Below are 24,356 nucleotides of genomic sequence, written 5' to 3'. Positions count from 1 at the left end.
CGACATGTTATGCGTTCGACACCCGCAAATTTCCTGCGCGTTTCCATGTTGTCAAATGACTCAAGCTGCCTCGTGGCCAACATTTACATTCAACTGCAGCGCCTTCAGTGTCGAGTCCACAGCCTGACGCCGCCGCTCTTGACTGACAGTAGCGGACACGCGAAGGGAACGTGCCCTCTGTAAGGCGGCCAACCGCCCATCCTCGGAAAGTCAGGTTAATGTTGAAGTTGCTGCAAGGTTGTCACACTAGCAGCTAACCACGCTGCTTTCGTGTGCATGTGAGTCACGCTGTCAAAGCTCCTCTGCCTCGTTCCTAGCTGTTCTCACAGTGCTTACCACACAACTTGAGTGTTAAGGTCACTAGCTCACTATGTGTTCATATCAGTTAGCTGGAATGGACCAGAAACCTCTTCGACGAGACCCAAGCACCAGACCAGGCCCGCCCAATCTAACAAATATATTCGTCGCCGCAGAGTTGAATAGCAACCCCATGTACATTCCGAAAAGGTAGAGTCGACAGTTTGTCATGTTCAAGGCAAGCAAGTTATCAGTATCCCATATTTACAATTTCCGGTTGGCACGGACAAACTTTGCACGTGCCTGAATTCCTGTGGGAGTCGGGGAGAACATTGAATTGGGCAGCAAATACAACGCCACCGACGCTAAGAAACATGTCGACTCTGGAAGCATTACGCATCCTCACTGGTCCACAGATACCTACTTCGGTGGCCTTCCCCAGGAAGGAGATTGTAGAGAAATTTCACCGTGAATCAGACCCGAGGCTTGCCTTTCTGGCTCCTGCTCACCTTGCATGTTGCACTTTCGTTCGGTATTTCTTTCTCCACCGTACTTGCGACCAGTGGCATATGGTCCAATGATGAATCGATCTTCTTCTACTCTGTGCACTCATGTGACATCCTGTTGTTCGCGCAGCGGTACGCTTTTCTGTACATTCTGATACAGCCTGTAGTGACAGTTCCCGGTACATTACCAGTCTCGTTTCAGTAGCTATTGCAGTCTTGACAGCGGAAAATGCTGCCATCTACTTACCATGTACTCACATAGTTTCTTTCGTCAGTAAAGATCAATCAGGCAGATGTCTCAAGCCTTTCCCCACACATCAGAGCAACGTGTTTAAAACGCGCGGCGGGAATGCGGTGGACCACTGGAGGGCCTACTGCCTGGGCCGGTGGGGCACTCACATGCTTGGGGAAAAGGAGGGGTACAGGACCCCACGCCAATTAGATTGTATAGATCGGTATAGCGCACATAAGATACTCTCGATTATGTGTAGTACCAGTCTGAGGAAGAACCGGAGGAACGCCCTAGGTTTACCTGGCTGAGTCATGCTACTTTGAACCAAGCCTTTGTTAACGCCAGCTTTGGGAGTTCCCGTATAGCATGCCAACGGGCCGAACAGAGTCCCACGTATACTAACCCGTACTTAACCTGCATTTTGAGGACTTCAGTATCAATTTTCATACCGAGGTTGCATCGGCAAGGAATCTGAGTCGGCATGATCTTCACATATATTATGCACATACATAGTGAATTTCGTATTCGTGGAATCCAGCTCGGGTTAGGTGGCATTAAGCCTCTCGCGTTGTCGTTTCCCACCATCCACTGGCAGAGTACACGCTGACAGAACTGCGGCGTACTGCTTTCGCAACTCGTCCTCAGCCGTGCCTAGGCGAACACAACGGATTTCATGACCCTGGACCTTTCACACTATTGCTAACGGAGCCTTCGGATGATAACATTGTTTTTTGAATCTTTCAGCAGACGCTCGTAAGTTGAACAAGTAACGTACAATGGCTCCCAGGTAGCCGCATCTCTCATTCACTTCAAAATATTCCCGAGCAGGTATGACGCACATCCTCCGGATCTGCGCAGTAGCCAAAGTACGTGAGTCTCAAGCGCGGCGACAGCAATGCCAAACAGGTACTATACCCATGTTCCTCGCTGTGGCCCGGGGTACTACACTGCATTCATGCTAAAGCGCTACCACACTGGACTGTAAATTTCTTTGAAACACGAAGCGATAGCAAGCATCTGCACCTCGGGACAACCATGCTGTCTGAATGCTGTGCAAACTCGGTGGCCATATTTGGAAATACAGGCACGTTCCCTTCTAGCGTCTGTTAGTTCTATACTAATACGTCACAACTCAACGGCAGTCGGAATACCCGTGCCCGAGTGACCCACCTCAACTAGTCGTATCTACAAGCCGCTCGCCTTACCCAGAAATGTAGGCTAACGTTCCTTTCTCATGGCCACGAAGGTGGCGGTGAGCGCCCCCCACCTACCATTCTTCGTTTTCGGCACCGTCTGCCACACTGCATTTCAAGCTTTTACTCCCTGCTAGCGGAACGGCTATGAAGTAACATTATTGCAACACACCGCCACCACGTCCGCCCAAGCTCTTTGCTGACGATGGTGGACACGGCTACTCACTCCGGTCCGTGGTCGGTTGGACGCCCTGTGCGCTGCAGTATCTGTGGTGGTACAAAATGATGATGTCTTTGAGGGATGCACTGGACATTCTTCCAGGAATTCCGGGTAGATATTTCAGGGGAAATGGGTTGGAAAAACGTCGATGCCATCATCGAGGGTAAGCTGTACCTTGGAAAGTAAGTCCGCATCGTTTGGTGGCGTAGTCTAGTCCGTTGACTTTTTAATTATTAGTACCCACGCAGCTCGATCGTCGCGGTCGTTAACTGAACGCCGGATCACTCATATTGTGTCTGTTTGTTCCGACCCTATTCCAGCTGAGGTTCCTGAATCTGGAATCTCTCACCTGCGAATTCCTGTGGAAGATGTCGATTTCGCAGATCTCCTCATCCATCTGCCCACAGCCTGTCACTTTATCGACCAGGCCATAAGCAGCGGGGGCACCGTCCTTGTACATTGCCACCAAGGTTTGACGCGAAGTGCTACTGTAGTTGCGGCTTACCGTGAGTTTTCTTAAAATCTTTTGGTGTGTGAAGTCATGCGAACTACTCGGCTAGTAATGTGCACTCGGAGAATCGACACCACCCAAGCTATGTCGGTGGTTCGAGAAGGTTAGGTCTTATGCGCTCCTTGTTATGGGAATCTTGGCTTAGATCTGAACAGCACGAGAGCAAGTCTGGTTCAATGCCGGGTTCCAGGAACAATTAGTTCTATTCGAGCTCTGTAGATACCAGCCAACCACGGCAAACCCGTACTACGTGGGATGGCGCCACAAGATCGACATGCATCTTGCTAACCAACAGTGACATAAGTCCCCGCCCCTGTCACATCTCCCACCTGCATCACCCTCCTTAAAAGCATTTTTCAATACTGTACTGGTATAACATGCTTAATTGTGCTCATAGAAGATGTATTCCTCCTTCATATCGGTTTTCTTTTTCCTCCTCTGCCAGTCAATCTCTGTTGTTTTAGCATACACTTGTTTTCTCATACGGTCACTCGTGTAATCGCATCTTTTCCACACGCCATTCGCTGTAATTACACACTAATTCACGGGCCAGCTTTACTGTCTCTTGTCTGAACGTTTTCTTACCGTAATCGACCGCCACCCCACACGGGGCGGAGTTCAAAAAGAGTATTCCCACACCAGAGTGCAAACTTGTCTCTTTCACCTTTCAGCTTCAGCTGCAACATTCAAACCAGTCCCTCGCCATTCGTCGCAACTCACAATGGGTCTCTCGGTCTCACGTCTCCTTTCCACCCTCTTCAAGAACAGGGAAATGCGTGAGTCAGGCTTTCGCTTTCTGGCGTGGCCAATTCAGAGCGGACACGTACTAACACTACTCTTTTCTGTAGGTATTCTGATGGTGCGACCTCCAGGCTACAGCACGCGCCAAGTAATGTTACTCACTACCATCTAGGTTGGGCTCGATGCTGCAGGTAAAACGACCATTCTCTACAAGCTCAAACTCGGCGAGATTGTCACCACGATTCCTACGATTGGTGCGTATCAGGGTGGTGGCTATGTAACGAATTTTGGTGACGTGTATATGCAGGGTTTAACGTCGAAACCGTGGAATACAAGAACATCTCGTTTACCGTCTGGGACGTTGGAGGCCAGGACAAGATCCGCCCCTTATGGAGGCATTGTAGGTCGTGGTCATTGACAATATCTTCGTACTCACTCACGTTGACCCATAGACTTCCAAAATACTCAGGGCATCATCTTTGTGGTTGATTCGAATGACCGAGAGCGTGTGTCTGAGGCACGAGAGGAACTCCAACGGATGTTAAACGAAGACGAGCTGCGGGATGCCCTGCTTCTTGTTTTTGCCAACAAACAAGATCTTCCCAACGCTATGAACGCCGCCGAAATCACCGATAAACTTGGTTTACAAGCGCTTAGGCAGCGGACATGGTACATTCAGGTCAGTGTCAGTACTTCATTGCTATCATTGCCTCATCTCGCCATCGATAGGCTGCATGTGCTACCTCCGGTGATGGTCTCTACGAGGGTCTAGAGTGGCTGGCCAACAACATCAAGCGACGGGGAATGTAAGGTTCGATGGTGGGGTCAGTGTGCATCTGACACATTCCTTATGACCTTGTATGACACACTTTCCGCTGAACTGCTGCTTGCACCCCAGTTCCTTTGGTTTTCCTCTGATCTTGATATGCGAATTATGCAGCTAGTAAGGATGCGATAATTGCAGCTCTTTTGTAAGTTCACCCATAGAAATTTTAATACCTCCATGACTGCGTTTCCATCCGAGATCTTGTGCAACTACTGCTTTACGCGGTTGTCGAAATCTGAAGCCTGAGCCTGACCGACAAATGTCGGATACTTTGTCTTCGTTGTCCCCTGCAAGTTCCTAACACTAATGTGAATTATTTGAACCGGTACACTCAAGGGTATGGGTCTGCCTGGAGACTGCACGTAATATTTCCACCCCACATGACTTGCCATTAAACGAGTCTACCAACCGCTTCTGCTTCTTTCTTTCGTTTTTCTCCTTGTTCTCTTGATATGGTGTCACGGCGACCAGCCATGTACCTGACTTAGCTTCTCGAGGAGTGCTTGTAGCCTCCTAGGCTTTATATCCCCATATAACGTTTGTCGTACTTGCGGGTCAAGGTACTCCTGTATTTTGTCCTGCAGTACCAGCTCGGACCATCTTGGAAACGTGTCAAAAGAAGGTCTCAAGAGTACCCGCAGAACTTACCGCGCGCAGCTCTGAGAAGGTAGAGTTGAGATGGCTACGGCCGATGCGCGTGATCTCGGCTTCGAGGAACGTGATATCTGTCGCAATATTTGCTATCGCGTTTTCGTTCATCGCAGGTACTTTTGGTCCGATCATGAAGTTCTGCCAAGATAAAGAATTGCAATGTCATCATGAGATCAACCAATCATCGAGTGCTCACCATCAAGCTTTCAGCGATGTACCCAATAGCGGCTTTGTATGCATCGTCCTTATATGACTCCTCGATGGCGAGAGAGTCCACCACAGTGGTGAGCCAATTCATGAGCTCGTACAGATACATACTGGGCGTCCCCTCTCTTGTCTGGGGCGTCCAGGCATACTCCGAAAGATCGAAGAAGTCATCAAGCTTGGAAGTAATCAGTGCGGTTATCCGATTGCATGCCTTGGCGAACGGTTCCGAAAATGGTGACGAGGCTAGCCGTATGAGCTGAGTCGTTCTGTATAAAGACAAGTCAGGCACTAGAAGATATCAGCCATGAAGCACCAACTGCCTGAGATTGGTGGGATACCGCGCCAGCTCAGAACAACCTTTCGTAAATAACTCAAGGTTGGTCACAACTTGTGCAATCTGCGATAGTACAGATGTGCCTGCAAGGCGTTTGCTTATGCTTGCGCCGATGTGGTTCAATAGGAGTTTATCCAGGTACTGTCGTTGAAGTAAAATCAGGTACATGACACTGTAAATCAACTGTCGACTCTACCCGACTTAGAAGATCGTCGATGTTGCCGTGATGTTGTGACACTCCATCAACGAAATGGTAAAATTTCTGTATGAATATTCGAATCTGTAACAACAAGTCATTCGAGATGCCCGCAGAAGAAGGTGGGACTTACATCTCGACAACATAGGTAAAAGCTTTGTGACCACGGCAGATATAAAGGTGTATTGCGCCTGTTCGGGTGTGAGGAAAAGCTCTCATGAACCATAACGTAAGTCAAGTACTTCGCAAGTGCTCCGCGCTCTGCAGAGATTAACCACACTTCATTCAACATGGACTCCAGTTCGGATGCAGTCGAAGCTTGCATAGGCAGGTAGTCATCTTCAAGCACGGCCTGCAGTTCGACGTGAGATTTACGCATTCGCACGAAAACACGGAAAATAAATCGTGAATTACTTCTTCCAGTCTTTGACCACACTGTGATTCGAGTAGATCGGCAAATTTCTCGAAGAGTGCCAGCATCAACGTATGGAGAGGTTGTGTCGAGTATGAATACGACTGCAGCCCCGTCGATCAGTAATAAAGCGGGGGCATATCACGCGTCGACACTGACCTCGAGGGTCGTTACAAAACTTGTCAAGCATTCCTTCACTCTCAGGAACGTGTCCGGATCCTTTTCTCCCGTGAGGGCACTGCGAACAGCGGAAGTGAGCCGGGCCACGACCGCGTCCCAAAGTTCTTCGACTTCTTGTTCAGAGCGAAAGCCGGAAGTGGTCTCTAAAACATGAGATTCGATGATGAAAAAACCGCAGATCTCCTCGACAACATCGGGAAGAGATGCTAGCGGAAGTGTGAGGGGCAAGATTAGGTCGGATTGTGCCTGCTCTATCATCAGTTGGATCCAGCTAACAATTAGTCATTTACAGACCTTGCGATCGGCTTGATATGAGCTGCGTAATTCGTCCAGGGATTCCAGCGATGCATATGTGTGGATACATTGATATAACGGTTGGAAGTCAACCTTGACGGTATCACAGCACATGATGTTAACTGTAAAGAGAATCGCAATGTCTGATCGACCCGGTAACGAGTACCGTAGCACTACTCACTGTCTGACCTCTCGTTTGTCACCATTTCCACTGCGCTGCCCACGCAGCTGAGTCTTAACATAGGATCTTTCTCGCGACGAGTTCTCCACTTTCGAGTGCGTGCACCCATGGCCTCGATGGCCGCCCTCCCAACAGTGCCAGTGATATTTCTGATCTCCAAAAGCCACTGTTTCATTGATGCTGTGACAGCATCCTGGACTTGAGTGCGGAGCGAGGGGAGGGAAGAAAGGATGTGTTGGTAAAGCGGTGTTTGAGACAAAGCATTTAGTGGGGTTGCCTGTATGTCTTCTAGAGACTAAGGTCCGGGATATATAACTCTTGTCAGATAACGAGATTTCGATGGCTCCACTCACTCTGAGGGCACTCCAAAATCTTCCCTCCCTAATCATGTCACCAATACGATCGACAACGTCCAGCAACTTTAAACACGCCTGTAGCGTGTCAATAGCTTCGTCCAAATTTGCAGCAGTCTTCTTCGTCTGTAGTAGGGCTCGTTTCTTTTCAACGAGACCCCTGCCTAGAAGGGCGACGCTTTCGTCCAGAGTTACGATCTTCTCCCGAAGGCTGTTGGTGTAGGACTTCACAGTGAACAGAGTCGAGACAGAAGAGATAAATTCCTGGTAATTTTCAGTGCATATTGACTCTATCTCGCTGTCCTTTGACTCGACAAGTGCCTGGAGATTCCGCAGGTATACCTCTTGTTGCTTACTAGCATGGATCTGCTTAATTATCGGCCCTAGTTGCTCAAGATTCTCTGAGGAAGAAGAAGAGTCAAGCAAATGGATTTGCTGAAGTTGATGGTCGATGCTCTCTGGCGTGTACTGATGGTTATGCCGTGGTGGCATGGTCGGTGACTGCTCTGGTGGGCAGTCGAGGTCGAGGACCAGACGACTTACCAATTCCAGTAAACCCCTATCTACCCGACTCATACCGACTCAAGACTTGTAACTACTTGGCCCTCGCTCCCACTAACTCTCTGCACGGTCCCCCGCCAGCATGTCAGTCGCTAACTTCCATGTTGACGCCATGTGAGCACCCTATTACTTCCGTAATTCCGGATGATCATGTAGATCAGGCAAAAATCATCCATGGCAAGACTATTCGATATGGACGGGACACTAGTAGACTCGACAGCTGGCGTCGTCGGTGCTTGGGAGACGTTCGCGAAATCGTACCCGGGTCTAGATGTTACGAACATCCTGAGCAGTCTGTGTGGCCTGCGTTTCCCATCGGAGCATCCCCTTTCAACAAAACCTTACAGGTTCACATGGTGTCCGAACGGTCGAGAATCTCGCAAAATATTGCAATATCACAGATCCGGCCAAGCTTGAGGTAGCTTTGAAAATTCAACATCATCCTCGTTCCTTTTCTGACTCCACAACTAAAGGATGAGGCAGTCCGCTTTGAACATGCCATCGTTGACTCGTCGCGTGCGAACGGGCGGAAAGGCATCGTTGCACTTCCTGGAGTCCGGTCGATTATCGATGAGGTAAGCTGACCTGTAGGCATAAATTTATGACGATGCTGACACGGATTTGAAAGCTACTCCCAGCCAAGGGTTTTCCGCGTCCACGTTGGGCTATCTGCACGTCGGCAACGCGATCGTATGCTTCCGCTGCCCTTGAAATCGCCGAAATAGATATCCCGGATGTATTCGTAGTCGCAGAGGACGTCGACAAGGGAAAACCAAGGTAAGGTCGATATTGTCGGCCAAGGTCCTTTAAGCTGACCTAGAATCCCCAGTCCAGACCCCTATCTGCTGGGTGCCAGCCGATGTGGCGTCGAACCATCCAAGTGTAAGTATATCCACAGATATGGTGGAGGGATTTCTTGCCGACTGCTTCACAAGGTCTTGTCTTTGAGGATGCACCAGCAGGGGTTCGCAGTGGCCTCGCTGCAGGATGCAAAGTTGTTGGGCTGCTTACAACACATTCCAGGCAGCAGATGGAGGAAAGCCAACCCCACCTCCTCGTGTCAGACTTGTCTAGGCAAGTGAAGGGGCCTTCTCTTCTTCGCTCTATAACTTGACGACTTGGCCAGCGTGACAGTGAAGTTACACGAAGACGGTGTCGTCGTTTCAGTTCAGCTAGGAACGAATAGTTTAGACTAGATTCCCTCCGTTCAATAGTTGGCATCAGGATCATCGAATGCAATAGCATCACAAGGGGATGTATAATAGGGTATTTTCGTAATTCCTTAAGTCAAGGATGACGATATACTGTATCAGATCTCCATGGAAAAGTCGTACGCAGAAAGAAACGTTTTTCACTGTAAAACAGAATGACAACACGAAAGAAATGATCTAGTACTCGCCACCCTCTTCCTCGGCGTCTGCAGAGTCAATACCGACCTCCTCGTAGTCTTTCTCGAGCGCGGCAAGATCTTCGCGGGCTTCCGAGAACTCACCCTGATGCGACTGTGAGATGGCAAGGAGCGAGTAAAACGGAATACACACCTCTTCCATACCCTCTCCGACGTACCAATGGACAAATGCACGTTTGGAATACATCAAGTCAAATTTGTAATCTAGTAAGCTAGTCAATAAAGAACCAAAGCGGGTTGGACAACGGTCGCTTACCGAGCCGATTCCAAGCTACAGAGATGGCAGTGGTACTTGATGGCAATATCGGTCACAAGAATTTCTCGCAGACGACTGACAACTGAACTTACTTGGACAGCATACAGAGACTGCGACTAGTCTTCGCGAGGTCGCCGCCCGGAATGTTCGCCGAGGGTTCGTTGCAAATACCGATCTGACATACTGTGGGCTCACTGTGTCCGAATGATGAGCTCTCTAAATATTTACCTTGAAACCAGTTGGGCACCAATCCACGAATTGGATTGTTCGCTTCGTCTTGACACTAGCGACTGCTCCTTGGACATCCTTAGGTACGACGTTGCCACGGTAAAGGAGAGCACAGGCCACTGAAACTCCATGAGTGCTGGTAGTCACCAAGAGAAGAAATTATAAGCTACTGTATTTGCCATCCTTGGGGTCACATTTCACCTTGGAGCGAGTCAGTAGATTACCTCAAAACAAAGGTCCGTTTATACGTACCATCTGGTGTCCGCTCTCGAAACATGAAAAAGTCATTTCATTCACCGAGTTTTGTTCGTGCGTGGCCTTTTCAGCCGAAAGGAGTGGTGCGTAAGTGGCAAGGGGGAAGTGAATACGGGGGAAGCTAGGGATGCAATGAGCATTGAGAAAAAGAGGGCCAGTACTCAGACATACGGAACAAGGTTGGTTTGGAACTCGTTCAGATCGACGTTAAGAGATCCGTCGAAACGAAGAGAGGCGGTGATCGAGGAAACCACTTGAGCAATCAGGCGGTTGAGGTTAGTGAAGCTTGGTTGAGGGACACCAAGCCTCTTCTTGCAGATATCGTAGATAGCCTCGTTATCGACCTGAATAAACCATACGCGTCAGTGATGGACAAATTAGAAAGGTCATCGGCATTACCATGAACGAGCAATCCGAGTGCTCAAGAGTTGTATGGGTCGTAAGCACTGAGTTGTAAGGTTCAACCACGGAGCTGGAAAGCTGTGGGGCAGGGTACACGCAAAACTCCAGCTTGGATTTCTTGCCGTAGTCAGTGGACAGACGTTCAAGGAGAAGTGCGCCGAAACCCGAGCCAGTACCACCACCGAAGGAGTGGAACACAAAGAAGCCTTGCAAACCGGAGCAGTTGTCCGCGAGGCGGCGGATCCTGTCCATGACGGGGTCAATCAACTCCTTCCCAACTGTATAGTGTCCCCGCGCGTCTGTTGGAGTACCGCGATATAAAGTGATCAGCTACCCAAGGACGGGACGAGCATGCGGAGATGGGTCTTACAGTTATTGGCGGCATCTTCCTTGCCGGTGATCATTGTCTCTGGATGAAAGAGGGATCGGTAAGGACCAGTTTTGACCTCGTCGACGACACCGGGTTCCAGGTCAACATAGAGGGAACGGGGCACATGTTTTCCGGCACCGGTTTCAGAGAAGAAGGTTGAGAAGCCTTGGTCCATGCTTCCCTTGGCCCCTTCAGGTGACACGACCGTCGGGCTAAGATACGGTTACGACGAAACCAATCGACCAAATACCGAAAGACATACGCTCAATCCGTGCTCGAGGGTGTAGAGCTCCCCTGGATTTCTTGAGTCATCGGTCGACGATAGGAAACGATATTGACTTACAGCACGCATTTCCAATCTGAACACCGGCCTGGCCGACATGGAGAGAGATGACTTCACGCATTACTGTGAACTAGCGCTATTGAGGAAGGGGAAACTAAGTTCGTGGATGAAGCAAGTAGTCAAGCAACCCGTGGTCAAACAAAATTTGCGGAAACGCGAGCCTTGTTATGGTAATGTCCTCGCCACGAGGCAACGCCCTTCCGCCCATGTTATTCACACACTTTTTGGTATTCCAAGAACATGTTCCCATTGCAATTCCGTTATGTCGTATCAAATGGTATAGGTACTTATAGGTAATCGTGAAATCATCGAGGCAACAGCCAGAAAATTAGGTAGAAGGGGCAGCTACGTTTTACACCCAGACGAAACTAGTACTCCCCACCCTCCTCAGCATCGGCCGAGTCAATGCCAACCTCCTCGTAGTCCTTTTCCAGGGCAGCAAGGTCCTCGCGAGCCTCCGAGAACTCGCCCTCTTCCATACCCTCACCAACGTACCAAGTGAACAAACGCCCGCTTCGAGTAGAGGAGGTCAAACTTGTGGTCCAGACGACTCCATGCTGTGGAGATGGCCGTGGTGTTCGACAACATGCACAAACTTCGGCTGACCTTGGCAAGGTCACCACCAGGGATGTGTGCTGGGGGCTCATTGCAAATACCAAGCTTGAAGCCGGTTGGGCACCAGTCGACGAACTGGATTGTCCGTTTCGTCTTGATAATGCTGACAGCCGCATTGACATCCTTGGGCACAACATCGCCGCGGTACAACAGAGCACAAGCCACTGAACAATAGGTCACGTATTGTATTTTCAAAGCATCCAATTCAACGTACTGTATTTGCCCTCGCGGGGGTCGCACTTGACCATCTGGTTGCCGGTCTCGAAACACGAGAACGTCATATCAGCAACCGAGTTCTGTTCGTGATGGGCCTTTTCAGCGGATATAATAGGCGCAAAGGTTGCTAGTGGGAAGTGAATACGGGGGAAACTAAGCTACTATAAGCCAACCAACTAGGGTCACGCAGCGGTCATGCACTTACGGAACCAAGTTAGTTTGGAATTCGTTAAGGTCCACATTGAGGGAGCCATCGAAGCGCAGAGAAGCAGTGATCGACGAAACGACTTGAGCAATCAAGCGGTTCAGGTTTGTGAAGCTGGGAGAGCTAATGTTGAGATTTCTCTTGCAAATGTCGTAAATGGCCTCGTTGTCAACCTGTGGCTCCAATGAGTAACGTAATTATATCCCACAACGCGATTTACCGACCATGAAAGAGCAATCGGAGTGATCGAGCGTGGTGTGGGTCGTCAAAACCGAGTTGTATGGCTCGACAACCGAGTTTGCCATGGTAGGAGCAGGGTAAACACTGAATTCCAACTTCGATTTCTTGCCATAGTCGGTGGAGAGACGCTCCAGGATCAGCGCGCCGAAACCAGAGCCAGTACCACCGCCGAAGGAGTGGAAAACGAAAAATCCTTGCAGACCAGAACAGTTATCGGCGAGGCGACGGACTTTGTCCATGACGTTATCAATCTGCTCCTTGCCGATCGTGTAGTGGCCACGTGCATCTAAGCGTCTCGGTTAGTGGCAAGCACGCAACGTGGACGATGCATACAATTGCTGGCGGCATCCTCCTTTCCAGTCACCAATGTCTCTGGGTGGAAGAGACTCCTGTAAGTGCCGGTCCGGACCTCATCAATCACGTTGGGCTCAAGATCGATGTACAATGATCTGGGCACGTGTTTGCCTGCCGAGGTCTCGGAGAAGAAAGTGCTGAAGCCATCGTCCTTGGCAGACGGCGAACCCTCAACGAGGCGGCCATCAGGCTGTTTGATGTAAATCAGCTGCACGCGCTTGAGGCGGAGAACGAAAGGCAATTTACACTGAGACCGTGCTCGACGGTGTACAGCTCCCCTAAGAAAAGGGCGTTAGGATCACATTTGATGGTAAATACGCGTCACTAAGTGCTGTGTGCACGAGAATGAAGATATAAATGTATAGCACGTACAGCAGGCGTTTCCGATCTGGACACCAGCCTGACCGACGTGGACAGAGATGACTTCACGCATGATTTCTGATGGATTGACTGATCAAAATGGTTAGTTGGACTCCAAAGACGCGTCGAGATACGCACAGAGGCGAGAGGAAGGGAGCGACGGGGAGAAGAGCGAAAAGAAAGGGCCCAGGGTTAAAAAGAGCGAACAACACATGTCGCTTACATAATCCATCTATGTTCCCACGCCTCTCTCGCTCACACTGATGGCTTGTCTAGCACTGAGCAGTAATATTTAGGCAAGGGCATGATCACATTCACGCCGCTGTGCGGGGCTGTCGGTGAGTCCCAGACTTGTCCTCTGGCCTATCTCCTACAGCTCGACGACGTCCGCGTCCTGCTCGACTGCGGCTCACCCGACTGGAGTCCAGAGGAGCGCGCATTCACACCTGACAGCGATCCGGAGTCTTCACCTCCCAATTGGTCAGCTTATTGTGACTCTCTACGTCAGTACGTACTGGAACTCACCCACTGTACTCATTTCTGACAAACTAGACAGGTGTGCTCCTACCGTAGACCTCGTGCTTCTTTCTCATGGCGATCTTGCCCACTCGGGGCTTTACGCTTATGCTTACACTCGCTGGGGCCTCAAGGCACCTGCATACTCCACAATTCCGGTCCAGGCCATGGCACGAATCGTCACACTTGAAGATGTAGAGGGATTACGCGATGAACAAGACTTCGATGATTCAGATCAACACCACGCCGAGTCTGGTGAACATTTCAACCTTGCCGAGACCCAGTTAGACGGGGTTCCTTCGCCATCATCCCCTGGCAAGTTTGTGGCGACCGTACAAGAAGTACACGAAGCATTCGACTCTGTGAACACCTTGCGCTACTCGCAGCCGACGCACTTGCAGGGTTAGTCTTTCCGGCGAATTCCCAGTACGCTTGCTCTTAACACTTTTCCTTGTCTCACTTGCAGGCAAATGTCAGGGTATCACAATCATACCATTCGCTGCTGGCCATTCACTAGGAGGCACGATATGGAAGATTCGTTCTCCCTCCGTTGGAACCATCGTATATGCCGTAAATATGAACCATATGAAAGAGCGCCACCTAGACGGCACCGTTCTCTTCAGACAATCTGCTGGTGGTATTTTTGAACCCCTCGCACGGCCTGACCTGTTTATCACGGATGCCGATCGTGCAAATGTCACCACACCTAGACGGAAGGATCGCGATGCTGCTTTGATAGGTTTGCACAAACAGCATTCTTTTTCGCATGTGCTGAACGTGCTCCTTAGACACCATAAGTGCTACACTGTCCTCACGCTCTTCCTTATTACTACCGTGCGATGCAGGCCCACGTCTCTTGGAGCTCCTTGTACTTCTCGATCAACACTGGAAGTATGCCGACTTCCGCTACCCTATTTGCCTCTTGTCGCGCAATGGGAGGGAAATGCTGACCTTCGTCCGGAGTATGATGGAATGGGTTGGAGGAACAGTCAGCAAAGAAGATGTTGGTGTGGACAGCAGTGGCAAGACAGGTGCCAGAAGACGAAGGGGTGAGGATGATGTAGAGGACGAAGCACTCGGAGCATTTGCCTTACGATTCCGGTAATTCAATCTAATCCATGATCATCGCACGTTCGTGGGTTCTTATGCTGGCCTTTTCCAGGCACTTGGAGTTCTTCCTTAACTCACAGTCGCTCATGCACACATATTCGTCAAAAGAACCTAAAATTATTCTGGCCGTCCCTGCTTCGCTGTCACATGGCCCGTCCAGGTCACTATTTGCGGATTTTGCAGCCGTCCCAGACAATGTCGTTCTGCTCACGGGCAGAGGGGAGGAGGGCACACTGTCCCGCCTGCTTTTTGACCGCTGGAACAATTACCAGAGAGATACTGATAAGTGGGACCAGGGAAAAATCGGGAGTAATGTCATGATGGATGGTGTCCTACAGCTGAAGGTGTGTCCGGTGCCATCTTTGCCCAACCGGTGGACCTCCTGACTACGATCCAAGATGAACTCGAAAGTTCCACTACAGGGCGCTGAACTGGAAGCGTACCTTGCCAAGGAGCGTGCAGCGAAAGAAAAGGAGGCTGCTCACCAAGCCGCGATCGTCCGTAACCAGCGTGTACTGGAAGCAGACGAAGACGAAAGTGACGAAGAGTCCGACTCCGATTCTGAGGAGGAAGAAGTCGAACGTGCCTTGGATGACGACGACGACGAAATGGACAACTCAGATCAGAATGTCCGCCCCGGTCGGCGGAGAAAACACGACAAATCCGAGGATAATGCAGATTGGGGTGGAGATATGGACGACGGGCTGACAAAAACCCTGCTGTCCTTTGACATTTACCTCAAAGGAAACGTCTCAAAGTCGATGTCCTTCTTCAAGAGTGCCGATGGCCCAACTCATCGTTTCCGTATGTTCCCTTATGTGGACAAGAAACGGAGAGTAGACGAATACGGTGAGACCATTGACGTGGGCATGTGGCTGAGGAAAGGCAAAGTGTTTGAGGATGATGCGGAAACTGAAGAGGTCAAAGAGGCAAAACGTAAACAAGCTGAAGAAGAGGACAAGGTATTCCACTGTGTAACCCCCCGTTCCAGGTGTCTCATGGTCTCTAGAATGCTATTCGAGAACCGCCTTCGAAGTTCGTTTCCTCCGAAATTGAAATTCAACTAGCATGCCGCCTTCTCTTCGTTGACATGGAGGGTCTGAGCGATGGGCGTGCCATTAAAGCTATCGTACCACAAGTAAACCCAAGGAAAATGGTGGGTGATGGAATAGTTCCCGATGGATCCATATTCACTCGTCACCAGATTGTCGTGCATGCTCCTACTGCAGCTGCTAGTACCCTCATCGAGAGCTGTGGACAAATCCGATCAATGACGAGGGACATCTATGTGCCCTCAACAGGAGAAAGTATACAGATCGGTCAACACACAAATACTTTCTCGATATCTATTAGCGATGAATTGCTAAGCACATTGAAGATGTCGCGGGTACGTCGGTCTCCGCCCTATACCTTTCCATTCTTGCTTATTCCTTGCAGTTCGAGGACAACGAAGTTGGCTACGTAACTGGTCGTGTGACGAATCATTTCAGCTTAAACATTCCCATTCTTGAGCCAGCAGGGTCTTTGGTACCATCGGAAACTGCCAACGCAAGGGCTATTGTTCCATCAGACCGGATTTTTGGTGCCCGAGTAGCGCAGCCCCTCCCCCGGTCTACGATGATCGGGGAGTTGAAGCTCACGGCTTTGAAGGCCAGACTAGCATCTATAGGGGTTCCTGCCGAGTTGATCGGAGAGGGCGTGTTAATCTGCGGCGCTGGAGCAAGACGCGACCAGACTTCAAACAATATTGATGAGACCGTAGCTGTCAGGAAAACGGGGCGAGGAAAGGTCGAACTCGAGGGTAACGTTTCCAGCGTGTATTACATTGTACGGAGAGAGATCTACGGTCTACATGCACTTATTGCTGCGTAGAGTACGAGCACTGTTCACCTATTAACTTACACGTATCACTTGCAATCACCGAAAACGTAAACACATCACCATCACAAGGCCCCTTTCCCAGCGTCTTCCTTCAGACTCACTATCCTGTTTAGGACTAAGTAATCTCCCTGTGTTGCACCCGTTGCGGTGTTGGGTTGGTCGAGCATGGCGACACGTGCGTCCTTGTCCAGTGCGAAATACGCAACGCGGAGACCCTGGAAGCGAATGCACTCTTTGCCGACCAGTCGCTCGGGTGTGACCGCTGGTGATCGCATTTTCTCGATCCGCGATCGGATCTCCTCCAGAGCTTTCCTCATGGATTCCCGAGTCAACGGCCAAAACCCGATTTCAACCATGGCTCCCCGGATGACCTCCATACTCTTGGAATTGATGTCCCCCCTGAAATCCGGAACAGCAGCTAGCGGATTATCGCTTTTGAATAGTGGATAGAAGAGACGGGTTTCGTCGACCCGAACCGGACTCCCAGATGGAGCGTATTCGGCAACCCACTGAATGAACGCCTTTGGCTTCCGGGTGTCATGATGTTCCAGGCGGCAGATGACTTCTGTTACTTGACCGGTGGTTGCATCTTTGACGTACGACGTACATGTGATAGGATGCGGTGCCTGGAAAAGACCCACTGTCTTTCCGGGTGCGAGGCGGAAATAGTCTTTGGAGTCCTCGAGTCTGAAATCGTCGGTATCGATGTAGATAGTTCGGGTGAACGGGACAATGGAAGTTCCAAGCTCTGGAACTTTGGGATGTAGTGGTTTCTCGATCATAAGCACGTAATCCTCCGGTAGGTTTTCAAGAGTTACTTTGAGGGGCCGAAGTACCATGAGAAGCCGCGGAACGCTTCCTTCCAAATATTGTCTGACACTCTGCTCAAAACGCACTATCTGGATGTTGGAAGCTGCAGTAGAAACCCCCAGAGAGCTCACGAAATTAAGGATGGCCTCCGGGGGCACTCCCCGACGTCGAAGGGCGATGACTGTGTATAGTCGCGGGTCATCCCAGCCTGAAACGTATTTCTCCTCCACTAACTGCAGCAGTTTGCGTTTTGAGTTGATCGTTCCCTGAATATTCAATCTGCCGTATTCCGATTGCCTTGGCTTATACACCTCGAGGGCATCACACAACCACTCATACGATTGACGGGAAGCAATAAACTCGGTGGTACACAGTGAGTGCCTAGTCAAAAGGTCATTGTCAGTAGGCTGTGAGGGATAAGGATTCCTCACGAGATGTTCTCGAAAACTATCAACGAGACAGTGAGTGAAGTCGTATGTTGGGTATATTTTCCACTTTGGTCCAGTGCGATGGTGAGGAGCATCCAGAACGCGATAAGCGGGGAGGTCCCACATTTGTGGGTTGCCATCGGATAGATCTTGTTTCATCCGCAAGAACGCCTCTTTCGGGCGGTAGTGTCCATCCCTCATCCTCCGGAATTCCGTCAATGACTCTTCCACGGGCCTCGATCGGTGGATACAGGCCTTGGGACTGGAGACCTTTTCGCCACGGTCCGCTTTAATCTGTTCCTCTAAGCACTGGTTAGGAACGGGCAGCCATCCCAGCAATATGAACTCACGTGAGCAATGGCATACATACGCTTTGTCACGTTTGATTAGATCCTCAGCCAGGGCGTACAATTCGTCAAAATAATCGCTCGAATAGGTTATTTTCCATGGTTCGAAGCCCAGCCAGTGGACAACTTCTATTATGCTGTCAAAGTACCGCCCTTCCTCTTTCTCGGGGTTGGTATCGTCGAAACGAAGGTAGCAATTCCCATCGTGATGTGCTGCGTAGCCGAAATTGACGAATATTGCCTTGCAATGACCAACGTGCAGGTAGCCGTTCGGCTCCGGAGGGAAACGAGTGAACACTCGGCCTCCTGTCGCAGCTAGGTGCTGCTCGCGGAGATGTGGGTGAATCTGAGGATTACCTCCGGGTTTATGGAGGGAACCCAAGAAACCTTCTTCAAATACGACTCTCCTGGCTTTAGCACTTTGTGCCGGATCATACTCAGACACAGATGACTTGCTGGTATCGAGTGTATCTGTGGGGGGGATCTCTTTCTGCGTTCCCAAAAGCATATCAGTGCAACGTAGGAAACAACATTTCAGTCAGTGATACTCACTTTCGCCTTGGGTTTGGCCCCTTCTTTGGGTCCAAATTTCTCGGTGAAAACGCGTTCTACTGCGTTCTTGATATCTAGAGGATTCGCCCAGCGGAGGGAAGGGATATTCTTGACACCACCGATAACGACACCTAGATACGACCAGTTAGAAGCGTTATTCGCGTCCACGTATTGTTTGACATGGTCCTCGAGTTGTGCAGCAGTTATTGTAAAACCTGTCCCAAAAAATGAGCAAGCATCTGGGTGACTATGGATGAAAAACTTGCCGACACCGCATGTAGTGTTGAAATCGCTCTCGTCGACTGGGACCGCGTGTGCTTCGAAGTACTTCACGGCCACTGTAGGATATGCTTAACGATCACGGACATGAGAGAAGGCACGCGACCACAGACCATTGACCTGATCCACCGACTTGAGCTTCTCCTCAAGGATCGCCTTCGTGATGTACGCGCGTGCTTCAATTCCGGCATTCTGGGCCTTTCCGAGCTGCAATGCTAGTGCTGAAACGAGGACAACCTGCTTCTCTGAAAGCCCGGCTGACACAAGATTGTGCGAGAGAATGAGGTCACGAAGGATAGCGGCACCCTTGACGTTTTTTGCCGCCTCCACCGCCTTAGACTGGGGCAAGCCCGCCGACTTGAAGAGAGAAACAAAATCCTCTGAGGACGGAGAGGTCATTGGTGCTGATATCACCACGATCGATGGTACTACGCGGGAGTCATTTGGCAGTCACCACTTATCTACGTTGCCTATTCTGGGTAATCTGATCGCAGCGGAGCACTTCGGGGCGCCAGCCAATATGTAAGGAATCTTCAAGCTTCACATCCCGAAGGCCTCAAATGTAATCGGGCAAAGGCAGCGGAGGACACCCATGGGAGTCGGAAACAAGACGAAAGTCATTGCATCCTTTCAAACAGTACTGTAAGATCCCATCTACTAATGTATCACAATATATATATCGCCATTTGCCTAATCTCTTTGACGTCGGAACGCACTGACAACTGGGGGGGTTATGTTGCGCGATCTGTATTGGTAAGTACACATGTCACGAAGAGGCTAAAAGAAGCATAAATATCCATAAGAACACCACCACGATGGGACCAAATAAGCGGAGAAGAGTATGAACCAAATTCTACAGGGCCTCGCCTGGAGGCCCGGGGGTATCAACGATGCCAGTATAGAAGGAGTCTACCGACAGGCGGGGATCCGCAGGGCTGTCCACAGGAACCATTTGCGAGGTCTGCTGGTTAGATGGCTGCGATACGTTTTGAATATCACCAGAGTACGGGTGCGGTTGACCGAGGTCAACGCCTACAAAATCATGTGGATTTGGCAGGTTCCCGAGATCTTGGGGATGTGAGAAGCCATATCCTTGCGCAGCGTACGCGTGCTGACCATAGTAGCTAGCCTGTATGTGTGGAGTGCGCGTTGCATCATAGCCATAATCAGGATAATATGTGGCTGGAGGAGCAGAGACAGCCATCGGGTCTCCGTAGTGACCCATCTCAGTAGGGGTGGGGTCGTCTTCGATGGTATGTCTCGACTGAAATTGAGGTTCTGATTCGACATGATGTTTGTCGAAAAATTCTATGTCATCGTCATCTTGTCTCGAACGACGGCGTTTGGCAATGAACATGCCAACTCCGATAACACCTGCAAGTCCGAAAAGACCGGCCACAGTGAAGGTACCGGCAACTGCACCAGTATTAGAAAAGAAACTGTTTGGCATTGAGTACCCATGATACACCTTTAGGAGGACTAACTCTTACCCGGATGACGACTGCCCGGACGCAGAGGACGAACTGCTCGGAGCGGGTGTAGTAAGGGTCACAGTCACACCAGAGGAATCCCCGGAGCCACCGGACCCTGAATATGTAGATTGTGTCGCGACGGGAGCAAGATGTGCAGACGTGGAAGTTGACGACGTCGCAGACTGCGCCGCACTAAATCCAGGTGTTACTTCGGAGGGTGCACGACAAGTCAATATAAACGTACGTGGTGGATGAAGAGGTTGTAGTAGACGCCGCAGACGATGTTGCAACCTGATTCGGTGACTGAGAAGTAAGCGCGGCTACAGGCTGTGACGTAGAAGTCGTAGGTGTCGCCAAGGGAATGCTAGACTGAATAGAAGTGGGGAGCGAAAGCATGGACGTCTGGGGTGTGACAGAAGGCAACGGAATGGATGCCACGGAAGTAGGAAGAACCACCGACGTATCAATCGAAATACTGGTAAGAGACCCCAATAAATCGGAGAGCGTCAGGGAAGAGTCGAGCCTCTTGTGCCTCAAACGAGCGGGTGATGGATAGGCATTGCGAGCTTGTGAAATGGCGACGGTAAAGGAGAGTAAGGAAATACAAAGGAATGTCGGTGCGCGGCTGGGACGCATTTTGTCTCGGAGGGCAGGGGAGGGGAGGAGGAGGAGACTCTTCCTTGTTGCTAAGTCGATTACAGTCAATAATTAAAGGATGTGTCACATCACTGATCAAATTCATATTCAAATGTTTTGACTGTGTTACATCGTCACGTGCCCTCCGTCGACGACTTGTCCACAAGCAAGCAAGCTTATTGGCGAGAATATCTATGACCGCCGTCTCAGCAGCAGATCTCCGCAGTGCCCTCTCGCTGCCTGCTACAGCGCCGAGCCAATCTCAGCCCCGAAAATCTGCACCACAGCCATCCAAGAAACCCGAAGGCATATCCCGCGAACTCTATGCTCTCATCGGTCCTTCCGCACCCTCTCTCGCCGCAAACCTTGCCAAACCGAGGCTCAAGCAGAAACCAAACTTCAGTGGTCGAGGGACTACTAAATGGTATGTCTCCGCTAGTTTGTCCGTTGCTGTGCACTGACACTGTAGTAGGGAGTGGAGGCCCATCAGCCATCCCGCTCGAGGAGACACTTTGCAACTCGGGCACTGGGTAAAAGCGAACGAACCAGACAACGGTAAGTAGGCGTCTGTGAGATCATGGGTCTTGGTCATACTTTCTTCAGAGTACTTGTTCGCAAAGTACGATGTACAACCAGCCAAGTATACCTATTCCGACGAAGAGTACTCCACACTCTTGGAAGGTCTGTTCGTCCGTGTCCTCCACGTCTCGTTATCTCAATCTTAATAGACAACGAGTGGTCCAAGGAGGAAACGGATTACTTGTTCAATATCGCACACGACTATGACCTCAGATGGTATGTCATACATGACCGCTACGAATTCCTAGATGGTCCTCCACGCGCAATAGAGGTAAATATTCCATATCTTGCGCGCGCCAGCAGAGTGGAATGAGATCATAAAAGGATCTCAAAGACAGATACTATAGTTGCTGTAGAAAGCTCATTCGGAGTCGCCCGTGGTCGGGCGACGAGGCAAGCAAGTCTCAGTTGCTCAACAACTATCAGTTCGACAAAGGTCTCCCTCAATGGCACTATTCTTCCTTTGAAGACTAACACATCTCGGCAGAACGCGAAAAAATGCGGAAAAATTACATTGCAAGCCTCGAGGAGCGAAAGCAGGAAGAAATTGCCGAGGAGGAAGCGTTGTTCATCGAGCTGAAGCGGTTGGAACAAAACGAACGCAAGTTCAGGAAAGAGCGCGACGAGTTGCTTCGCACTCTACTTGGAATCGACTCTGGGTTACCTGACATTGTTGCGGAAGAAGAGGGCCCCGCTTCGCTTTCTACGGACGGCCTTAAGAAAAAGAAGAAGGGAACAATGGACCTGGACATTCCTCCGACTCCCACCAACGTTGTATCCTTGGGACCTCCCGCAACCAAACGACCGCAATCTGCAAAAGCCGCCGTTTATGGTGAGCGCATTATTCTACTTCCGTTCAACTGACTTTCATTATGCGTCAGACGAGAAACATTGCATCATGCGTGTCGAGCCACCAGCAACGGCCACCACGAAAACGACACACGTCCCAGTGCACTTGCGTAGCTTTAAGCTCCCAATTCCAAAGGCAACCATTGCACCAAAGGTAACTCAGGCACTTGCAGAAATCGGGGTCACGCATTCCCGCTTGGTTATGCCCACTCGCGAAAACTGTGCCAAACTCGAATCCCTTCTGGAGACGACCACAGCATTGATCGACACCAAGAAGATCGTGGACAAGGTGGAGCAAGACATTCGGGTTTTGAGAGCAAGGCTAGGATTAAGGGAAAGCGAAGGCGCTAATGGAGATACACAAGAGTCAATGCAGATGATGGACGTGGACGAATCGAAGGATGGAAGCGTAAACAAAGAAGGCGAGATAGATGGAAGATCGCAGAGTGTGGTCAGCACGAAGAGTGGACGGGGCCGAAAACAGGTACGTGCTTCAACATGCAGGTATACACATGGCTGGAGGTGGTTTTCCTAGTCACGTCGGTCTATGTCGGTGTCTTCGATAGACACTTCTGCGTCTACCCGGACTGGTACGAAGCGACAGAAGAGAGGTTAGATTTTCAGATATGCGGCGGTCTGTACATGTACAATCACATCACAGCTTGCAACACCAGTTACTGGCATGTATTTACGTAGACAGAACAGCACCTGTCATCTGTTGTTGCACTCAGTCCTACAGGCACGTAGCTGGGACTTGTGTTTGGAATGAAGTTATTCAAGAATTTGCAAAACCCATACATCTGGTATGCCAAGTTCGTATGTATGTACTTAGATCAGCGTGCCACCTACAATAGATGCCAATTAGGCTAGTTGGGAACATGTTCACGGGAGATTCCATAAGGCTTAGTGATGCCGGTGAAGCAACCCAGCAAAAGTTCCTTCTAGCCCGATGCATCACTCTTGCGTAAACCGGAGAACGAAATTCACGATGATGGCAACTTCAAAAATAAAAATCAACTACCTAACAGTTTGACAGGTAAACATGCACTCACTCAGAAGAGCAACACATAGGAGAGTCTGTGCAAGGATTTAGATTTTAGAAGACCTACAAAAGCATGAGATCTAGACCACTTACCGGACCGACTCTATCATCATACGGACCACGACCTCCGCGGCGGATAGACGCCCCTCTCCAGTGATAGGTGTATAATGCATAGATCATAACAGCCATAGCTGGGCGCGATGAGCGAATTACGCGTGACGAGGGTTCGCATCGTACTTACCCACTACAGAAAACATCGCGGCGCTGATCCTTCCCACCTGCACATCACAACTCATCTGTCAGTTAAAATGAACGACGAGATGGTGGTTGCGACTACCGACCTTGTCACCGAAATTGAGTAAGCCTACTGGCAAGTCCACCGAGGACGACTGTGAAGTGGAGCCATGACAGGAAGGTGCGTTCGTTGGCAAACGATACCTTTGGTTCTACCCGGATGGGGAGCGCGATTCGTTTGGATGCTGTACGCTGGAGGAGGGGTTGGGTAGACATCGTTTTATCTGACCTGTCGTCACGGGTCCTCGCTGGGAAATAACCTTTGTATGTGGCTGGACCCATCTTTCCACGCCTTCCAACGACTTGCCTTGCTTGACCAGGTTCTCTCCCAGCAACCACTCAACTCAACCTTGCGTGGGAACCGGCTCACCGGACCACACCGGCCGATAACTTACATTAGTGTGCTTCAAAGTG

The 24,356-nt window shown here is 50.2% G+C and overlaps 11 protein-coding genes across 11 annotated transcripts; 5 read left to right on the top strand and 6 right to left on the bottom strand.

Annotated features, from left to right (window-relative positions):
- The first annotated feature begins 2,046 nt into the window (after nucleotides 1-2,046).
- Nucleotides 2,047-3,570, top strand: F5J12DRAFT_11308 (protein-tyrosine phosphatase-like protein). Its single transcript, XM_051737996.1, has 5 exons — nucleotides 2,047-2,119; nucleotides 2,178-2,630; nucleotides 2,686-2,954; nucleotides 3,009-3,062; nucleotides 3,115-3,570. The coding sequence occupies exons 2-5, from the start codon at nucleotides 2,530-2,532 to the stop codon at nucleotides 3,255-3,257; spliced, it is 567 nt and encodes a 188-aa protein (XP_051605539.1). The 5' UTR covers nucleotides 2,047-2,119; nucleotides 2,178-2,529; the 3' UTR covers nucleotides 3,258-3,570.
- Nucleotides 3,571-3,680: 110 nt separating this feature from the next.
- Nucleotides 3,681-4,893, top strand: F5J12DRAFT_932591 (ADP-ribosylation factor; the record flags this gene model as incomplete). Its single annotated transcript, XM_051749556.1, has 6 exons — nucleotides 3,681-3,735; nucleotides 3,808-3,848; nucleotides 3,873-3,954; nucleotides 4,008-4,100; nucleotides 4,153-4,379; nucleotides 4,430-4,893. 6 exons carry the CDS (start codon nucleotides 3,681-3,683, stop codon nucleotides 4,508-4,510), a joined length of 579 nt encoding a protein of 192 aa, XP_051605538.1. The 3' UTR covers nucleotides 4,511-4,893.
- A 24-nt stretch (nucleotides 4,894-4,917) lies between these two features.
- Nucleotides 4,918-7,861, bottom strand: F5J12DRAFT_917794 (exocyst complex subunit Sec15-like-domain-containing protein; the record flags this gene model as incomplete). Its single annotated transcript, XM_051749203.1, has 13 exons — nucleotides 7,335-7,861; nucleotides 6,982-7,276; nucleotides 6,801-6,922; nucleotides 6,486-6,752; nucleotides 6,329-6,430; nucleotides 6,157-6,266; nucleotides 6,048-6,105; nucleotides 5,915-5,998; nucleotides 5,702-5,859; nucleotides 5,374-5,650; nucleotides 5,175-5,315; nucleotides 5,011-5,116; nucleotides 4,918-4,970 (listed from the first exon to the last, which is right to left on the bottom strand). Exons 1-13 carry the CDS (start codon nucleotides 7,824-7,826, stop codon nucleotides 4,918-4,920), a joined length of 2,265 nt encoding a protein of 754 aa, XP_051605537.1. The 5' UTR covers nucleotides 7,827-7,861.
- A 30-nt stretch (nucleotides 7,862-7,891) lies between these two features.
- Nucleotides 7,892-9,187, top strand: F5J12DRAFT_11195 (HAD-like domain-containing protein). The gene is made up of 8 exons (XM_051737989.1): nucleotides 7,892-8,009; nucleotides 8,078-8,187; nucleotides 8,243-8,313; nucleotides 8,369-8,470; nucleotides 8,524-8,672; nucleotides 8,725-8,777; nucleotides 8,831-8,969; nucleotides 9,022-9,187. The coding sequence occupies exons 1-8, from the start codon at nucleotides 7,978-7,980 to the stop codon at nucleotides 9,089-9,091; spliced, it is 726 nt and encodes a 241-aa protein (XP_051605536.1). The 5' UTR covers nucleotides 7,892-7,977; the 3' UTR covers nucleotides 9,092-9,187.
- F5J12DRAFT_790939 (Tubulin/FtsZ, GTPase domain-containing protein) lies at nucleotides 9,164-11,331 on the bottom strand. The gene is made up of 11 exons (XM_051743859.1): nucleotides 11,158-11,331; nucleotides 11,073-11,108; nucleotides 10,815-11,003; nucleotides 10,442-10,743; nucleotides 10,214-10,386; nucleotides 10,020-10,163; nucleotides 9,788-9,923; nucleotides 9,652-9,734; nucleotides 9,560-9,594; nucleotides 9,437-9,507; nucleotides 9,164-9,388 (listed from the first exon to the last, which is right to left on the bottom strand). The coding sequence occupies exons 1-11, from the start codon at nucleotides 11,216-11,218 to the stop codon at nucleotides 9,284-9,286; spliced, it is 1,335 nt and encodes a 444-aa protein (XP_051605535.1). The 5' UTR covers nucleotides 11,219-11,331; the 3' UTR covers nucleotides 9,164-9,283.
- A 51-nt stretch (nucleotides 11,332-11,382) lies between these two features.
- F5J12DRAFT_790935 (Tubulin/FtsZ, GTPase domain-containing protein) lies at nucleotides 11,383-13,308 on the bottom strand. Its single transcript, XM_051743858.1, has 9 exons — nucleotides 13,286-13,308; nucleotides 13,160-13,237; nucleotides 13,034-13,065; nucleotides 12,767-12,977; nucleotides 12,418-12,719; nucleotides 12,194-12,366; nucleotides 11,987-12,141; nucleotides 11,653-11,936; nucleotides 11,383-11,627 (listed from the first exon to the last, which is right to left on the bottom strand). Exons 2-9 carry the CDS (start codon nucleotides 13,218-13,220, stop codon nucleotides 11,526-11,528), a joined length of 1,320 nt encoding a protein of 439 aa, XP_051605534.1. The 5' UTR covers nucleotides 13,221-13,237; nucleotides 13,286-13,308; the 3' UTR covers nucleotides 11,383-11,525.
- A 143-nt stretch (nucleotides 13,309-13,451) lies between these two features.
- On the top strand, nucleotides 13,452-16,645 carry F5J12DRAFT_901962 (beta-lactamase-like protein; the record flags this gene model as incomplete). The annotated part of the gene is made up of 9 exons (XM_051748237.1): nucleotides 13,452-13,654; nucleotides 13,704-14,065; nucleotides 14,130-14,402; nucleotides 14,452-14,764; nucleotides 14,826-15,117; nucleotides 15,172-15,735; nucleotides 15,783-15,929; nucleotides 15,978-16,160; nucleotides 16,211-16,645. 9 exons carry the CDS (start codon nucleotides 13,452-13,454, stop codon nucleotides 16,643-16,645), a joined length of 2,772 nt encoding a protein of 923 aa, XP_051605533.1.
- A 71-nt stretch (nucleotides 16,646-16,716) lies between these two features.
- Nucleotides 16,717-19,469, bottom strand: F5J12DRAFT_901961 (glutaminyl-tRNA synthetase; the record flags this gene model as incomplete). The annotated part of the gene is made up of 5 exons (XM_051748236.1): nucleotides 16,717-18,194; nucleotides 18,243-18,729; nucleotides 18,792-19,006; nucleotides 19,058-19,129; nucleotides 19,184-19,469. 5 exons carry the CDS (start codon nucleotides 19,467-19,469, stop codon nucleotides 16,717-16,719), a joined length of 2,538 nt encoding a protein of 845 aa, XP_051605532.1.
- A 196-nt stretch (nucleotides 19,470-19,665) lies between these two features.
- F5J12DRAFT_790927 (uncharacterized protein) lies at nucleotides 19,666-21,264 on the bottom strand. The gene is made up of 3 exons (XM_051743857.1): nucleotides 20,787-21,264; nucleotides 20,561-20,734; nucleotides 19,666-20,509 (listed from the first exon to the last, which is right to left on the bottom strand). Exons 1-3 carry the CDS (start codon nucleotides 21,176-21,178, stop codon nucleotides 19,924-19,926), a joined length of 1,152 nt encoding a protein of 383 aa, XP_051605531.1. The 5' UTR covers nucleotides 21,179-21,264; the 3' UTR covers nucleotides 19,666-19,923.
- Nucleotides 21,265-21,323: 59 nt separating this feature from the next.
- F5J12DRAFT_790920 (uncharacterized protein) lies at nucleotides 21,324-23,363 on the top strand. The gene is made up of 8 exons (XM_051743856.1): nucleotides 21,324-21,602; nucleotides 21,651-21,733; nucleotides 21,782-21,859; nucleotides 21,907-22,028; nucleotides 22,082-22,193; nucleotides 22,245-22,589; nucleotides 22,639-23,090; nucleotides 23,142-23,363. The coding sequence occupies exons 1-8, from the start codon at nucleotides 21,373-21,375 to the stop codon at nucleotides 23,220-23,222; spliced, it is 1,503 nt and encodes a 500-aa protein (XP_051605530.1). The 5' UTR covers nucleotides 21,324-21,372; the 3' UTR covers nucleotides 23,223-23,363.
- Nucleotides 23,364-24,256, bottom strand: F5J12DRAFT_790911 (uncharacterized protein). The gene is made up of 4 exons (XM_051743855.1): nucleotides 23,998-24,256; nucleotides 23,890-23,918; nucleotides 23,742-23,839; nucleotides 23,364-23,623 (listed from the first exon to the last, which is right to left on the bottom strand). Exons 1-4 carry the CDS (start codon nucleotides 24,222-24,224, stop codon nucleotides 23,561-23,563), a joined length of 417 nt encoding a protein of 138 aa, XP_051605529.1. The 5' UTR covers nucleotides 24,225-24,256; the 3' UTR covers nucleotides 23,364-23,560.
- Nucleotides 24,257-24,356: the final 100 nt, after the last annotated feature.

The sequence above is a fragment of the Pisolithus orientalis genome (genome assembly GCF_024613125.1).
Source record: "Pisolithus orientalis strain OTSU chromosome Unknown F5J12scaffold_1, whole genome shotgun sequence".
NCBI lineage: Eukaryota > Fungi > Basidiomycota > Agaricomycetes > Boletales > Pisolithaceae > Pisolithus > Pisolithus orientalis.
This window is presented reverse-complemented; position numbering and strand designations above follow the sequence as displayed.